The 18,666-nt window shown below is 42.5% G+C and overlaps 1 protein-coding gene across 1 annotated transcript; it reads left to right on the top strand.

The window, feature by feature from the left end:
• Positions 1-8,666: 8,666 nt before the first annotated feature.
• Positions 8,667-18,034, top strand: dldh (dihydrolipoamide dehydrogenase). The gene is made up of 12 exons (XM_042487961.2): positions 8,667-9,113; positions 9,242-9,550; positions 10,293-10,353; positions 11,234-11,491; positions 13,447-13,507; positions 13,609-13,739; positions 13,840-14,009; positions 14,112-14,328; positions 14,814-14,987; positions 15,101-15,830; positions 15,985-16,288; positions 16,405-18,034. Exons 1-12 carry the CDS (start codon positions 9,060-9,062, stop codon positions 16,408-16,410), a joined length of 2,475 nt encoding a protein of 824 aa, XP_042343895.2. The 5' UTR covers positions 8,667-9,059; the 3' UTR covers positions 16,411-18,034.
• The last annotated feature ends 632 nt before the right edge of the window (positions 18,035-18,666 follow it).

The raw sequence follows: 18,666 nt of genomic DNA, 5'->3' as shown, positions 1-18,666 counted from the left end.
GGTTTAGCCATGAAACTAAAAATCTGAATTTCAGTATTTTAATCAATATCAGGGCTGCAACCAATTCTTATTTTCAGTGAATCCCCTGATTGTTTTCTCACTGAATTGCTGACATAAGTAATAATGTCCAGTTGCTTGTTTTGTCTGACCAGCAATGTTTGCTCAAAAAATCTCTGCACACTTAGATCTATGCAAAGAAAAGATTGGAGTAGTGGCCATCCTGTATTATCCAACCAACAATCTGAAATGCAAAAACATTCAGTTTGACTCAAAAGACAAAGGAGAGCAAATCCTCACATTAGAAAGAACTAGGGGTGTCATGACCACTATTAATGATAACCGTAATAGTTGGAAAGTGAAATACCAATATCATTTTTATTATGCACATATGATAATATTGTGTAAATTATCCAGCTCCTCTAAAATCATTCCCATGTTTTTCAGCTTGCACTTTGTCTCCCTCTCCACCGCCCGTCACTTGTATTTTGAGTGTGATTCATTTACCAACAGAAAGACATTATGTGCAATTAACAAAGTTTAAAATGAACTTAAGTAATAGCATTTTTCTTTCAAATATTTTTCTGTAAATACTGCATTAAAATTGTCATTGTGAATTATTTTGCCTACAATAATGATGGATTAAAAATCTGATATTGTGTCAGCCCTAACTAGAACTAAGGGATGTTTGACCATTTTGCTTACAAAATGACTTAAACAATTTATCACTTACTAAACTTGTTAAGAGATGATTTGACTAATTGTTTCGACTCAATATAAACAACCAACAGAATATGTGATGTCAGAGTGGGAAAAAAATTATCTTATATTGAGACTGTTGAAGTTGACATTTGAGAGGAATGTTTAAAATACTGACAATAGGAAAGTAAAATCAGATAATCTTGATGTAGTCTAAATATACTTTCTAACAAAATGAATTTCCTATCTTTCATATATCTGTCAGTAAATCCAGCTGTAACACAGGTACACTACAAGTTTGTGTCACACGTTGAGGCTAACAGGTGGTGTAAGTTGCCAAATTCCTGACTGGGATGGTAGGAGAGCAGCCTCAGGTCTTTGTGGATCAGATGGGGAGAGGACATGTGAGTCTCAAGTTTCTGACATCACAGTGTGGTTACTGGAGGAGTCTTATCCATCAAGTCAGTGATCTATCTATCATTATAATCAGCACTGAAATCATCCTCAATGCATCAGCATCTATCTATCTATCTATCTGTGTTCTAGCTATGATGAATGCAATGAATGCAACAAATCAGACTAATGAAATAACCCAATATCAGCACCGTAATTTAAAACATGTGTACAATTAAATATTGTATTCAGCCATTCTTAAACACCAGTAAAAGTCCAGTCTGTAAACAGAGTTGCTTCTCTAAGTTTCATCTTCTGTTCTCAGAAAAGAGGCTTTTAGTCCCAAGGTGTATAACCTTAAAAAAAACCAAACAGTTTTGTTACAGCTGCCATCACTCTGCTGAGCAAGCTGTGGGAAGATTGCACATATTTGCACAAGATCATTTTGGAGCCTGTATTTGTGATTGATTTATTTGTAGTTTTGGGATTGTTTTTATTGATGCTTTGGTTTTGTAGTTAAGTTAATTAAGTTTTTATTGGCATTTATTACATATTTAACATTTTGATTAGCACTGGGGTACTTTAATAACTCTATTTTTTATCTTTGTGTCACGTTTTATCCAGTATGTTGTCTGTGCTGTCTGACAACTGTGTTAAATGGGTGCCTTACACTTTATACAGTAAACCAAATCTACTACTACTACTATTTTACAATCCAGCAACTTTTAACTGCATTGGAGTATTTGACCACAAGTATTTGTCCACCATAGCAAGCAGCGCAGACGGAGATACATTATTTCTGGCTCAAATGATCCAGAGTCCTTGTGAACTTTGATTTCTGTACAACTGACCAGGCCAAAGGCTGCCATGCTATGTGCAATGGTGTGTGTGTATGTGTGTGTGTGGGTAGTAGTTGATGTGATGGGGATATTGTGGAGGTTCCCACGACGGCCATCCATCCATTTCTTGGCACACACACACACACACACACACATGCATACACAGAAGCCATATGGCCACCCCATACCCCTTGCATGCCTCCACTGTGATTTGGCTCAGGGACCCATCAAGCAACTTCACCTACAAAGACATTTGGCCTGCAGATCAGAGGATGGAGGGAGAATTAAGGACAGAGAGAAAAGAGAAACAGATTACTGATCGAAGAAACTGATATGAAAGGAAAAAATATGAGAGTTAATGGAGAGATAGAGATGGTGAAGCCATTTGGTAGTTGGTTGGTGTTGTGGTGTTTGGTGAGCAGATGGCCAAGGCTCGAGGAGGGGCGTGTCTTGTCCTCGCGACCCTTCACAAATCACACGGTTTCTCCCCCGAGGGGCTCGCGACTCGCCGTTCAATGAGAATCAATGGGAATTACTTCGCGAGAGAAAGGGATGAATGGGCGGCGGGGCGCGAGACCTCTTCCTTTGTTGTCCCCCCTGCGTGTCACAGAGCTCCTGGTCACACACACACACACACACACACACACACACACACACACACACACACACACACACAGTCACACGCGCACACGCAGTTACACGTACACACACGGACAATAGGAAAGCACTTCAGTTAAACAATCGACCTCCAGTTAAACAATTTTTTAACCTCACACACGCGCGTGCACGCACGCACACACACACACACACACACACACACACACACACACACACACACACACACACACACACACATAGAGGGATAAGATGGGAGGAGTTTCTACTTTCTGCTGTTTCCTTAAGACACAATTAGAGAATCTCCCGGCATAAATTATGTTTTGGTGGAAAATGTCGCCTTGATGCTGATGGACGAGAGAGGGGGGTCACTCTGCACCTCAGCATGGCTTTCAGTCACGCTTTGCTGGCGTAATCGGAAAATGTGTGCCACGTCATGGTGATGAATGACTGATAGTATATTGGCCTAATACAGAGAGGGAGAGAAAGAGCACCGGGGACCTCTGAAAGTCGGGATGAGTGTAAATAAAAGGCCTCAAGAGAGGGATTTTACGCCACGCCACATAGGAGCATTGTATGCTATTGAGAAGGGGGCTGAAATCAACTGGTTAAATGAAATGAGCAGCTCGGAGCAGCGTCCTATAGCTAAACACACATACGGGTATGTGGAAAGACTGTGGCAGGCAGGGATAATAGTGTTAAAGCTTAAGGTTAAAGGCCCTTCAATCAGCCTGGATGGGGTGTAAATAGCACATCATGGACACGCAAACACATTAGGCATAGGCTTCTCATTTATCTATACAATAACCCAGAGGGGGTTATATAGCCCAGCACAGTCATTAAACTTATGCAATGATAGGACAACAACAGCTCTACTCACACTGTAAAATCTGACAATTTATTTAAAATAAGGGACCGATTGCCTTGAAAAAAGAAAGTAAATACTCTTTAACTATAAATCGTAATTTATGTTTACTATATCTACCTTACTTGAAATGTAGTTATATTTAGGTCTACTTAATTTTGTGATGTTGCTGCAACTTAAAATGACCAGTGTAATTAAATCTTTCTTAGTGTTAGCAACTTAAATAAACCAGGCTATAGGCTAAGACTACTGCTATAGAGCAGAGCTTGGAGCAATGTTCGAGTGCTGCTTAAGGGGGGACACACAGTATTTTATGGTGGCCCATCATTGCATCTCACTGGTAAAAGAAATTTGCACATTCACCCAGGTGTTGTTTTCTCATCAATGCTGATCGGAGCCGGAGGTGATAAATACAATACAGTATCACTCCAAACTTGTCACTTGGTGACTTTTGTTCAGGGACCTTTGTTCCGGGATGCTGCTTCAGTGATGTCAAGAAATGCATGTGGTGGGATAATGCAGCATGGTCCCCGTTTTCACACAACAGCGTGGACTGTCACCAAGGTCATGGATGGTTAGGTTTAGACAGAGGGGCACATGGTAAGGTGGAAAAAACACAAACACGCACATTCACACAGGTAACAAACTCCAGACGCCTTCACCAAAGTCAGTTGTTTGTTTGTAAGATTCATCCACCTCCCCACTAGCCCTGCAAGTGCATTTGCGCTCCTCCTATGATGTGGTTACTCAACCCGTTCTCACTTCTAACTTGGAACGTCATAGGTCGACGCGCCAAGGATACCTAAAATGTTGACATGGAAGGTCACTGACCGACCATCAACATGTGATGACTTCAGAGCGAGACCGTGTTCATAAATACCAGCGACTACTGCAGAGTCATTTAACTTGTATGCCAATTGTACACTTTCCCGTTGCACTAAAAAGCCAGATGTCTTTGTGTGTTGGTGTTTTTTTTTGTGCAGTGGGAATGAGGCTTTAGTCTAACTTAACTTGATCATGACAAAGAGGATTTTGCCAATGATAAAGTCAGAATATCTGCAAGTTGTGTTTTCTTTAAATGTTTAAGAATATAGCCTAAAAATATGATTAATTTATGACTAATTAGATTGCACCCAGCAGAATACAGATATATAGCACAGTATTACAGAAGTTGCTGAAACTTAGAAACCTTATTTAAATTAATTTGTCATTTTCAAGTTACAACAACTTCACAAAATTAAGTAAATATGGCTAAAATTTAAGTAAACTTAACAATGAGATATAAAGTAAATCAATATTAATAATTATATTTACTTACATTTTTCAAGGTAATCAGTTTCCTAGATTTTTTAAAGCAAAATCAACTTCTCAAATCTTACAGTGCACACACAGTAGCGGTGGAATCAGCACTGTGTGCGTTGACTGAAAGCTGAAAGAGGAGTGAGTGTGAATGAAGGACTTGTTTGTGGACGGCAGTAGACTAAAACAGTGATGCTGATTCAAAAGAGAGAGCAACTTCAATTAGAGTTGTTAATAAACCCCACCCCAACATGTGTACTCATATGTGTACATATTAGAAGTGGTGTAGTAGGCTGCTCTGCAGTTCAGTAAAGTTTTCCACTGGACTACCTGCTTCAACTCATTATTAAAAAAATCATTCAGAAAGGAGGCCCTCTCTTTCTGTTTGAGTCAACTGACAAGTGCAAGTCTCATCAGCAACACCCCTCCAGCCTTTCAGTTACTTTTTCTTTTTCATACACACAGGTGTTTCAGGGGAGATACGGGGGACTAGTCCCATCAATATTGAGAACATGCACATGAGGACAAAAGAAATGCTGCTGGGTCTTTGTAAGGATCACATACAGGTGCTTTTTGGATAATTCAGGTGTACTGTGTTTATTCCAACTTTTGAAGGGCTCATTGCATGGGTGAGGGATATTCTCAACTTACAATGCTTGGCTTTAAATCTACACTGCAATGTAAAAAAAAATATTTTATTTTATTTTTGACAGTAGAGTGTGCTTTTGATTGTTTTTGAAGGACACTTCTGTTGTTTCTTTTGATTGAGACTCTACTTCATTCTTGCAAAGACCCCTTCACAAGATGAATTAAGGACATGTACATTTGGCTTAGAGAGGGGTCATTCAACTTGAAATGGTTGTATTTTGTGCTTATTTTAAATAAACTCAGAACCCCAAAACCCACAAGTGGGTTGGCATGTTTTCTTTTACAATCGCCATCATGGCCAAAAACTGTGAAATACGGTCATCTATGGTGGAGGGAGGGTCATGCATTTTCCACCAGTCACTCGGGGAGACTCAAGGAAAAATATCTGTGGCTCTGAGAAGGGTCATGATGTAACAAAATAACAAAAAAATCACCCCTCAGCCCCTCTCTATTCTGAGAAATAAAGTACAGTCCCTTATTTGTTTCAATTTTGTTAAAAAGTGACATAGATAAAGCTAAAATAAGCATTAACTTGCTTATTTGCCTGTTCTTTGTTCACCTTCGAATGTTGAACAAAGTTGAAAGTTGTTATGTTTTCATACTGTAATTTTTGTTAACCATGGAATAGATTTTTTACACACACAGAAAGGTTTTTAGTATCATTTTTTCCAATTGGCGCTCAGTAACATAACATTAATTCATCATCATGGTTCTTGCCTGCAGCTTGACTGGATGGTGTTGGACTGGTTGGATCTGGGTAACTAAGTGTCGACTTGCTTGAAATGAAGGGAAATTAACTGATTTGAAGCACACTGTAATACTTTAAGTATTTTCAGGTCAAAAGGTTCAAGTCCAAGTGTAGTCACGAGTCATTGGTGTTAAAGTCCAAGTCAAGTTGCCAGTCTGTTTTGATTTCATGGATTCTAAAGTCAGCAAATTTGTGATTTGAGTCTAACCCAAGTCGATGCCATGTGACTCAGGTCCACACCTCCTTAACCTTTTTCTTACATTAATACATTCTAATAAACTAACTAACTAATAAACTAAACTAATAAACTATTTTACTTATTTCCCTAAATTAACATCATGTGGCATTAATGATTCAGTATCAGAAATCAGCAGAGCACATTAGGGTTAAGGTGACCGTTTTAAATTGAATTAAATATGGACACTATTAATGATTAAACATGTTGAGTTACTTCACAGCCAGAGACAAGCTCACAACAACATCATGCCAACAAGTGCGAATTCTTCCCCAAATTTTTGGATACACACAGATATGCAAATTAGACAGTGGGTCCATGTGTGCAGTCAGTGTTATGTTCTCACATTAACCAACACAGAGGATTATTTCGGGGAATTGTTTTGGGTCCACGGTAGCTGTGGTCTTTAAAGGTTTATCTGTCCTGATATGTGCAGGAAATGTGATATTTTGTTATCAGACATATTCCAAGATTACTGTTTATGCAACAGGCCTTGCTCAGTCGCTCTCTCTCTCTCTCTCTGGTGTTGTATTATTGTGGGAGAGCAGGTGCTGCCGGCCCAATTACCATACAGCTGAAAGCACAAAGAAAAAAACTTTACTCCCTCTATGCCTCCCCTCCTCCTCATCCTCCTCCCCCTCCTTCTTCTCACAAAGTCCTTTAATGACAGCCACGCGAGTGACACACCACCAAGTCTTTTTTACTGCCTCTATACCAAAGAGCAAGTAAGGGAAATACAGAGGCATGCGGTGAAAAGGTTTAGGTGTGTTGGCCTGCAGCCAGCGTGTGCGTAATTTGGTGCGTCTTTACTCACTTAGTTGGCATTTTGTTTCAGAGAATTTTACCTGCTAAACATTACATTTATATTCATAAAACGGGTCTTATCTATCTAAAGTTGTTCCAAATATTATTTAGGAGTCTAAATACAGACAGACGTTAGTTTGGGAAGCCATCCCCACGAACATAGTGTTAGATTTATGTGGATAGGGTGTATTGTAGGCTACATTTATGCGCCTGAATATATTTTTGGCATAAGGGAAACAGAAGAAATTGATCGATCAAATGCCCTGTCAAACATGTTTTTGTCAAACCATCAACCCTTTGAAACCTGAAGAAACTGGCTTTATTTCATTCAGAAAGCATGGAAAAAAGGCGAAGAGCAAAGAAAGAAGAAATTACCCCAAAAATTGTAAGAAATTAGTAAACAGTACAGTGAAGGTACCTGAAAATTAGTAGTGAATAAATGTCTTTTTAAAGAGTGAATTACCTGGAAAATGTGCTTAAGTCATAATAATTCTGTAACATAATTTTAAATATGTAATTAGTTATAATTATAGCTATCATAGCCTTTTTCTTTATTCTCTAGACGTTTCCTTAGCTTTAAATATATATATATATATATATATATATATATATATATATATATATATATATATATATATATATGTGTATTAATTCATTTATTAATTTATTGAAATGTGTGGAAAAATTCTAACCAAGTTTCCAGTGTTTTTGAAAAAGAAAAATCCAATTTGCACAACGTTCACATGTTGAAATACTTGTGAAAAGCGTCTGAAAGCTGCACAATGAAAGTGATGTCGCTCCAGGTTTCAAAGGGTTAAATCAGTAATATGTTAGATGACATAATACATAATGTAGAGCCAGACTTAGGGAGGTTTACAGAAGACGCAACCAAAAAATAAAGACAAGGTAATAGGGACAAATCGACTTGTTTTGGGGGGTGTGAACATGTGAACACCCCGACAGGGGTAACACCATAGGAATGTGGCGGAGCAGATGGTCGTTGCAGCGCAGTTGGGACGGCTGGCTGCCGGCTGGCCGCGCGGGGAACAGGCCAAGCCAAGGCTTTACCATAACTCCAAATATGAGAGGCCACCGTCGGACTGGCTGCTGCGCGTATAAATCACTTGATGCCGAGATGTGGAGGATTTCGTGCAGAGGTTAAAGAATTTGTCGGAATGTAAATGGGCCCTGTGTGTTGTGTTGTGGAGGAGGGAGGCATCACGGGAAGCAAGGGGTTGTTGCACATTTAACAGCTCACTAGCCATTTGGTCTGTCCCTTTGAGAGAAAGAGGGGGTGTGGGGGGGTATGAGGGAGGGCGGGTTTAGAAAAGTTGTATGCACCCCCCCAGCTCCCCCTCTCCTCCCCCCTCTCCTCTTTCTTTGTGATGGCCCCGGGGCGGACTTGTGGCGCTGGTAGAGGGAGGGGAAGAAGAGGAGCAGAGGGGTTCATTTGCATCTTATTACCCTTCGCCTGCTGGCCCGGTATAAAACCCTGCGCAGGGCAGGACACCCATCAGACACACGCACTGTTTTTCCGAAAGAGGCGCACAGAGACGGAGACTTTGCATCAGCATATCATTATCAATCAAGTGGGAAAATAAACAAGAGCTGCCTCTTCCTCCTGTAACTGGAATTAACTCTCATACTTCCATCGGGGATTTCATTCTTCTCTAAGAGGATCCTTCTGCCGAGGATTACTTTACATTTCAAAACTTTTTTCCCCTCTCTCTGTCAAAAACTCGTGCCGCGCATGGAAAAATAAGGAGGCACCAAAGGAAAAGTTCATCTCCTGCGCGTCAAGAGTTCACCTTGACTGTGACATAGCGGAAAGCTTTTGAAAAAACTTTCTCCATGATTGTTTGAGCCGGGCTACGAACCTGTGGAGCTTTCACTGCTTGTTGAAGGGCTGTCAACACAATGGGACGCCTGTGTCTGCTCCTGGTTGTCACTCTCTCCTTGCTCACCTGCCAGGTAAGATTACGCGATCACACTAAGTGGTATTTTTACGCACGCCGTGTTTTTACTCGCATTTGTGGCTGTTATGCTCATACATCCCAAAGTTATTTGCCTCAAGCATTGGGCTGATTTCACGTTTATAGGTTTGGTGCTCCGGAGTGTTTGAGTTGAAGCTGCAGGAGTTTCTCAACAAGAAAGGGATACCGGGCAACTCCAACTGCTGCCCCGGAGGCTCTGCTGCTCATCCGCAGGGCCAACACCAGCAGTGTGAGTGCAAGACTTTCTTTCGGGTTTGTCTGAAGCACTACCAGGCCAATGTGTCCCCCGAGCCTCCTTGCACCTACGGCGGGGCTGTGACTCCCGTCCTCGGCTCCAACTCCTTCCAGGTACCGGAGACTAACGCGGACAGCTTCACCAACCCAATACGCTTCCCTTTCGGCTTCACATGGCCGGTAAGTGAGAATTATTATTTGCTACGACTTTTCTTGCAAGAGTACTGTAGGCTATTACATAGTATTTATACGTTTGGTGTTATATTTGTTTCATGTGGACGATATTATGGTTGTCACATTTTTAAGGAGTAATGAAAACCATGGGCAGACTGTGAAGTTATTATTGTCTTACTCCATTGGGACATATTAGCTTTGAAGAGTGCAAAACCCAACAGATGCTCCCAAACTCAACACTTGTGAGGGTCTTTGTCAGCACTGTGTGAGAGGGGCTATTGTAGTAGTTCTGTGCTCTTTGGTAGGATAAAACGGGAGGGGAGGAGGGCGTGCGTGTGTGTGTGTGTGTGTGTGTGTGTGTGTGTGTGTGTGTGTGTGTGTGTGTGTGTGTGTGTGTGTGTGTGTGTGTGTGTGTGTGTGTGTCTGTGGAGGGGAGAGGGGGGTGTTTTCACCAAACGCTCCTCTCCTCCGACCAGGCTTGGTGGGAAATTTAACATCCTCTGAGTTGGCACATCATTGGCAGCGCAGCGTGAAATTCCGCCTCGTTTGGTTTTACGGCGGTGTCAGAGTGTGATAGTAGCAGGGGTGTGAAAAAGGGAGCAGGTAGTAGCCCTTATTAGGCCCCTAATCAACACGGGAATTAGGCTGTGAAGTTTATTGGGAGGCCTCCTAATAGCCCTCTGCTGCTCTGGGGAGGGAGGGAGGCCTCCAGGCCCAGCAGCTGTTGACTCTCTCTGTCTCTCCTCAGGGGACGTTTTCACTGATCATTGAGGCTCTGCACACTGACTCCCTGGACGACCTGACAACAGGTGGGTGACAGCCAGAGAAGGCAGCAGTGTAACTCAAAGACAGGCCAGAAGGCGCACAGTGGCCTTGTATTCTTTCACTTGGTGCTCAGTCATCAAGACAGCACTAACTTTAATGAATGCTGCCACAACATTATGCTGACATTTCATACCAAGAGCGAATAATGTACATTTCTTATATAGTGCTTCTTCTCAAATCACATGTTATTTGATTTCCATATTGATCATTAGATTTGATGATAAATAATCATTTAAAGACAGCCTCTACAAACTTATCTACAGCTGGAGGTTTATTAATCATCATGTGGGATGAAGGCCACCCACAGCTTTTGCAGGTGCTAAGTGAAATTTGCCCCTATTGGGTGATATTCACTGTTATCTTTATGTCCTGCTCTTATCAGCGCACTAATAATGACTAAGTGATTACAGCATGGGGGAGTGACTCTCTGTATTGGTGGTGGAGATAGTGAAAAAAGCTGCCTGTCATCAGGTGTAACCTATACTTGTCTTTTGAAGGAAAGTGCATAATTCACATTTACTTTTATATTATTTAAGCAGCAGTAGTCACTGCTTCATTGTATTGCAACCTTAAAAAAAGCATTTTATATCTGGCACTAACAAATTTATTATTGTATGTGTGACTAACTTTCTATAGAAAGCTAAATAAAGACATCATCAGCAATAAACCCCCCAAAACACTGCAATAATCTTAAATTTTGCAAAGAAATGGCATAAAAGTCATAATTTATGACAATGACAGGGTGTCACCCTCTTTGCTCCTTGTGCACCTGCTCTGCAGAACATCATGTTGCTATCATTAAATCATAACACTAACCATAATAACAGGTCACTGATAAAAAAGCTGCATCATTGATTTTTACAGACAACCCGGAGCGTCTGATCAGCAGGATCACCACTCAGCGTCACCTCACTGTGGGAGAAGAGTGGTTCAAGGATATGCAGACAGCCGGCAGAACCGAGCTACGTTACTCGTACCGCTTCCTGTGTGATGAGCACTACTATGGCGACGGCTGCTCTGTCTTCTGCCGGCCCAGAGACGATGCTTTTGGCCACTTCACCTGCGGGGAGCGCGGGGAGATCATATGCAACTCTGGCTGGAAGGGACAGTACTGCACTGAACGTAAGTGGGTTTGCTTATAAACCAACACTGAGTTGTGCAGGCTGTGTGGGGCAATGTGAGGAAATGCCATAAATTGGGGATAAAGGGGTCAAAGAAAAAAGTTCATCTGTGTGGTATTGCACGAGTTAATATTTAAATTTCCCAGCAGCTGCCTGTGGGAAAGATAAGCTGAAAAAGCAGCACAGTCATTAGTAGGAGGTGCTGATGTTTACATAGAGAGTCTGATCCTAAAAAACTGCCTCATACATGGACAGAATAATGCATGCTTTACATTAGTTGCGGCTCCGAGAGGAATCAGCTCAATTGAACCATCAACACTAAGGAGCTATAAAGTGACACTGATGAGGCAGAGACTTGTTTATAGATATAAATTACTTTTCAAAGTTAATCACTTGCCTATCTTTATTGTTGAGGGACGTTTTCCACCTCCTAATGCGGGGCCCGTGTGCAACAGGCGTCAGTTAGTTATCCCATAGCACCAGAGGCCTCCATTCTAATGAGCCGCAGTGGCTCCTCAGTAATTCACACGCCGCGTGCCTTCCATTAGACCACTGGGGCCTCCTCGCCCCAAACCTCCTCCCCGATTGGCCAAGTGGGGGTCCTATATTGTTGCGGCTCGGGCTAGTGATTGGCCAAGCGGGGTTGTGTATTGTTGTGGAGGGGGCAGCTGCTCAGTGAGAGGAGACAATGGAGCAGCTGTCTGGTGGTTAGCTCCACACAGACCAGCTGGCCCTGGGGGGGAGGAGGGGAGCGAGGAGAGACGGGAGGAGCGGAGGAGGCAAAGGATGAATGTGGAAGAGGAGAGGAGGAGAAGAGAGGGGATAGGTTGATGCAAGAGGAAGGGAGGAGAGGAGGATCAGAAGCAGGAGGGGAGGGGGTGATGGGGGGTGGAGGAGGAGGAGAGGGGCCAAGGGTGAGAAAAAGGGACTTCTGACCCACAGTCAAGGGGAGAAAGGAGGCTTTGTGTGGGATGCTTTTGTGTCGGAGAGCAACCATGTTAAAGGAGAGGGATTGTTGGCTGGTTCTTCTGTATGGTGACCAACGTGCCTATCGGCCATTAATGCCGGAAGGTAACGTTTTCAGCAACTTTTGCAGTATCGAACAAACCAACACATTTCAGCCGGTGGTCAGAAACAACCCCATGACAAGATTTTATCCATCCCCATTTTGGCAGCTAGGTTTGGTCTAGATTAACCCCTTGAAACCTGGATCAGCATCAGTTTTCTTGTGCTGCATTCATACGCCCTTCACAAGCCGTTTGAAACCTGAGCAGATTTCTTTGTTTAAACACATGGGGAAAAAGGCAATGGCCAACTTGGCAAAAATGACCCACAAATAGCAAGAAATTAGTAAATGGTAACAAGAAAATTTCTCAAAAGAATCAGTCTTTAAAAAGAGGGAATCATTATCAAAAAACTATTTTAAAAATGAGGGAGAAATGTCCAGAAATAATTAAATAATTTTTTATTTGAAATTATATCAGAAAGAAGAGATATAATAAACGATACGTAAAAGATACGTTTTTTAAATTTTCCGTACTTTTTTAAGCTCTTTGTCCTGTTTTTTACATTTATTTATTTATTTTATTTTCAGGTAATTTTTTTAAAATTAATTTCTTGCTAATTATTGGACCATGTATCTGTTGCTTTCACCCCATGTTTTCAAAAGAAATCAAAGCAATTTGCTCAGGTTTTAAGGGTTAACTATCAACCTCTTTCTAGTTTATTAGGCTTCTATGACAGGTAGAGTGATAGAAACTGCAGACAGGTGAGCAGGTAAACTAATCTGAGAGACAGACTGGTCACCAGACAGGCTGAAAGATGAATAGATAAGAAGGTCGAGGTGCCAACACAGGCAGCTATTTGAAAAGGCTGTCTGTCAATGGGAGACTGACGGAGGGCAAATACACGGGATTTCCCATGATTCACCTGTCACTATCTGTTTCCTCCCTGCAGCAATCTGTCTTCCTGGCTGTGATGAAGAACACGGCTTCTGTGATAAACCTGGAGAGTGCAAGTAAGTCACGCAGTCCCCTTTTTCATATTTTGGAGCTTCATAGTTGGATCTTAAACAGATAGTTTGTTAATAAAAGTATTTAATGAGTGTTTTGTTTCCAGGTGTCGCGTGGGCTTCAGTGGGCGTTACTGTGACGACTGTATTCGTTACCCAGGCTGCCTCCATGGCACCTGCCAACAGCCCTGGCAGTGTAACTGCCAGGAGGGATGGGGTGGGCTCTTCTGCAACCAGGGTGAGTTTACTGAAAGATTTACTGCCCTAGCTGCACTAAATCATCCTTCTTTGTTTCAAATTGAAACTTAATGAATGTTCCTTCTTGTTGCGGTTTCCAGATCTGAACTACTGTACACACCATAAGCCCTGTCTTAACGGAGCCACCTGCACCAACACTGGCCAGGGCAGCTACACTTGCTCCTGTCTGCCTGGATACACAGGTGCCAGCTGTGAGATCCAGGTCAACGAATGTTCTGGGAACCCCTGTCGAAATGGAGGCAGCTGCACTGTGAGTGTCGATCAAAAGAAGTAATGTGTTGATAAAAAAAACAAGAAGGCTATATTAGTGGAAATGAGCCCGTGTGTAACCACTGCATTATTTCCAATACAGGACAACGATAATGGCTATGTGTGCACCTGCCCACCTGGTTTTTATGGCAACAACTGCGAGCTAAGTGCCAATACCTGTGCAGATGGGCCTTGCTTCAATGGTGGGCGTTGTGCCGACAACCCTGAAGGCGGCTACTTTTGTCAGTGCCCGATGGGATACGCTGGCTTCAACTGCGAAAAGAAAATCGACCACTGCTCCTCCAACCCCTGTTTGAACGGTACGCTGTCCTCTGTGTTTGTAAGCCTATCCATCTCAAACACCTTTGCCAAGAAACTCTTGTCTGGATTTGAGCTCCTGCATCTCCAGTAAGGCCTGCATCAACATTGCGACAGAATCTTTCTCTGTCTTGGTGGACATACAACCAATCAAAGGCCGTTCTCAACTCAGACCTTAGTCTATTGTCCATACATGGAGAATATAAGCACTTGCCCAACCGTCTCCTCTTGTTGATATCTCGCAAGTTCTGATGAAAGCAAAATAGAGAACTAATCTTCCAAAAATGAACATAAATGGGAGATGATGTCTCCACAAAATTGTTGAATAACAGCAATTCATCACTGGATGGCAAACTTTAAAGCAGATATTTTTTGGATTGGAGAACTAAATTAGGGGGAAAAAAGTGAAATTAAACCTAAATCTAGAATTGAAAAATATCTGGAGACTAACCCTCTGTCATTGTCTCATTCCCTTTCCGATTTGCAGGTGCAGAATGTGTGGATCTGGTGAACTCCTACCTCTGTCAGTGTCCTGAGGGATTTTCAGGTCCTAACTGTGAGGACAGCAGCAGTGTCTCTGGACACTGTCTGTCTTTCCCTTGTCATAACGGTGGGACGTGTGTGGAGGGAGTGAACGGTTACACCTGTACCTGCCCTCCAGGTATGACAGAACTCAAGAGACTGTGGGATCATGTTTACATTATTATTTTTTTTTTTTTTGTAAAGTGTTATATCAGCTTTGTTCTAGGCTCTTAAACTCTGCATCTTTTACAGGATATACTGGCGAAAACTGCAGCTCCCCAATCTCCCGCTGCCATCACAACCCCTGCCACAATGGAGCCACCTGCCACGAGCGAGGCGGTCGCTATGTGTGCGCCTGTGTGCCTGGCTACGGCGGTCACAACTGCCAGTTTCTTTTACCAGAGGTTTCCAAGCGTCAACCGGTGGTGGACGGACCAGATCGGCGATATTCTTCACCAGATAATGAAAATTTTGAAGACGAGGAGGACGACGACAGTGGATTCCCCTGGATGGCCGTGTGTGCTGGCATCTTCCTCGTTCTCGTGATCCTGATCGGTTGCTCAGTGCTAGTGGTCTACGTTCGGGTCAAACTGCAGGAGAGGCACAGTCACCACGGTGACAGTATCCACAGTGACAGCCACGAGACCATGAACAACCTGACAACCACCAACAACTGTCTCCGCAGTGACAAGGAACTGGGCTCTATGATGACAACGTCAATTAAAAACACCAACAAGAAGGCGGATTACCATTCGGACCTGGCCGGGTCGCTGGGTGGTCTGAGTGGAATCAGCGGGATCAACGGATCAGAGAAGAACGGCTTTAAGACTCGTTACCCAAGTGTGGAGTACAACCTGGTCCACGAGCTGCGGCCTGAGGAGCTGTCGCTGTGTAAAGAAGAGGAGCGTGAAGAGCCGGAGGTCAAATGTGAAATGCTGGATGAGTCGGACTTGGAGGAAAGATACAGGAAGAGACAAAACAGGTATTTATAAAATATCAGCTTACGTAGATACACTGCTTGGAAATTTAGTGTCATGCATGCCGTAATTTGCATGGATGAAAATGTTTACACCTAATTACAATAATGACATGTTGTGTGAAGGACGGCATTTCTAAACCTGTTCTTTGCCCCACAGTGACGCATCAGAAATGAAACAAGTAGAAGAGTCACCAAGCTGCAGCGAAGCAAAGTATCAGTCATCCAGCGAGTTGAACTGTCATGCCGCAAGTGATCTTAAATACCAGTCAACCAGTGACGTCAAATACCAGTCAACCAGTGACATCAAATGCCAGTCAACCAGTGACATCAAATGCCAGTCAACCAGTGATGTTGAATACCACAGTCCCAGTGACAGCAGGTACCAGTGTACCAATGACACCAAATACCAGTCCGTCTACGTCATGTCGGACCAAAAAGATGAATGTATCATCGCTACAGAGGTGAGTGCACAAAAACAGAAGAACATGCCCGGCAAATATACCAAATAAAAGTATTTTCCCCCAGCATGTGGGTCAAAATACACCAAAAGCTTACATTTCATCTTTCTTTATTCCAGGTATGATACCAGTCCAGACCAGATCAGACCAGTTTCCTGTGGTTGATGGCGGTCCACACACACCAGCCCTGAGCAGTACAGCTCAGCTTGTCTCCAGGAGGTTTTACTCCTGCTGTTTGCTGCTGTTCCCTGGGATTTACCGGAGGACTTTGAGCCAAGGTGCTACTGAGCCAGCACGGAGTCAGTACTGACTTGGCAAGGACTTAGTACTACACTAGTACTACGGGTGAATACTGGACATATTTGACCTGCGTTTGATGTCAGGTCTAATGCTGACTCAGTACTATGGATGAAGTACCAGAAGACTAGCACTAGTACAAACTATGTGCAGAAACAGTGCTGAACAAGCAGCAGTGGAAGATTAACTGCTCACACCAGGATGGAGAATTGACTTGGATGTTCGATGATATTGTAGTACCGTGGAGTACTGGTTGAATGAACTATGTAGTACCTTTGGAGTACTGAGAACTTTTGAAGTACTGTTGTAGTACTGTTATGTGCTGTGGTTTTCCAATGCAGTGTAAAAGCTGCTGTGGATATTGGACAGTTCATGTCCTGTGCAGTGCTGCAGAGTAAAGGATGAAGTGAGAGCAGTAGTCCCTGTACTTTATTAAAACTGCAGCTGCTGTTGTTGTCTGTTTGTTGTTCAGAAGTCATTCAAGTCTAAGTTGAAACATTTTTCCTGACAAAACAAAACAAAATTAAAAACAGGGGGACTTGAACAGCATCTTTAACTCTGCAGCACTGACAGAGACAGTGTCGCTGAGCTGGTTCTCAGCAGAAAATAGAGAACTGAAGACTCCAGTAGTGACTGCAGATCGATCCAACATGGATCCTGTTGGGCCATACTGGCCCCCTGACCCCTGAAGGTTGTGATACACAGGGCAATGTTTTGGGCAGGGCGACTTAGGAAGCACACCAATCAGCACAAGAGAACAAAGGAAGAGATGATGAAATCAGGCAAAATATAAGGGAAATGTAATTACATTATTTCTCCTGGCAGCTCCTTCGACCACAAGTTATTGACAAAATGAACCTAAAGATACAAAATAATTCTCCTTTGATGATGCTGATGTGCGTCCAAGTAAGCCAAGCTATAAAGGACTAGTCTTAACTGCCAAGACCTCATTGCACTATGGAGGTGTGCATGTATGTGTGTGTGTGTGTGTGTGTGTGTGTGTGTGTGTGTGTGTGTGTGTGTGTGTGCAGATGAGGTGATGATACCTGTGTGTGGTGTCAAATGTATGCACTGCCCACTCCCGCTCCCTTCACTCCCAGTCTTCCACTATTAGCCAATTGAAGGACACCATCACCCTGCCTGCCGTTGGTTAGGATAATTTGTTTTTTATTTTATTTGTTATCTAAAGAAAGATGTATTCCTTTAATTTAATTATGTAATTATTTGTGTTCCATCTTGTTGTGACTTTTTTCTGTTATAATTTAAGTTGTTTTTATTTGGCAGATAATGTATGTATGTAAGTATGCATGTATGCATGTATGTGTTAGGCACTTGAGACCCCTGTGACTGTGTTGTATTTAAGAGAAAAGTCGTATGTACAGAGCCTGTCATTTTTATTACTGGAAAACTGCGCAATATTTTTCCAAAATAAAAGAGGAATGAAATATAGCACATCTGATGTTGAGTGATTTTGTGATTTTGTTTAAATGTTGATGCTTTCACATGCATTAAAGGAACAAACAGATTATGACACTGGTGGCTGAACATTACAGCACTAGGTGTTCATATCTATTGTGAGAAAAAAAAAGCTTTAGCTATTTATAGGAGTGTTGCATCATCACAATACATAGTGAAGCAAAAATATTCTTATATGCAGCCGTTTTTAGATTTGCAGTTCCCTCACAGGGCAATCTAACAAATTCAAACTGAGGGATCTGTTGTCGCTAAGTGATGGTGTGTTGGTATTTGCGTGTGTGTGTGTGTGTGTGTATTCGTCTGACGCAGCAGAAGACTGTCTCCTTGTGGAACCACTAAATGAGACAAAGACACACCCCATAATCATAGACCTCTTAGCCAGCCTCATCTGAGGCCAGAGCCATCTCTTTGTGTGTGAGTATTTGTGTGTGTGCATGTGTGTGTGTGTGTTTGAGATAGAGAGAGTGTGTATATATATGTGCATGCCAACGTATGTGTGTTTATATTAGCTTGTGTCTTGATGTGCTTGTGAATAATGTTTTTTATGAGCGTCTGTATATGAGCATCAGTGCTTGTGTGTGTGTGTGTGTGTGTGTGTGTGTGTGAGT

The sequence above is a fragment of the Plectropomus leopardus genome, chromosome 1 (assembly GCF_026936395.1).
Source record: "Plectropomus leopardus strain MGB_pleo_1.0 chromosome 1, ASM2693639v1, whole genome shotgun sequence".
NCBI classification, from domain to species: domain Eukaryota; kingdom Metazoa; phylum Chordata; class Actinopteri; order Perciformes; family Serranidae; genus Plectropomus; species Plectropomus leopardus.
Note: the sequence above shows the minus strand (reverse complement) of the source record. Positions and strands in the feature narration are given on the sequence as shown.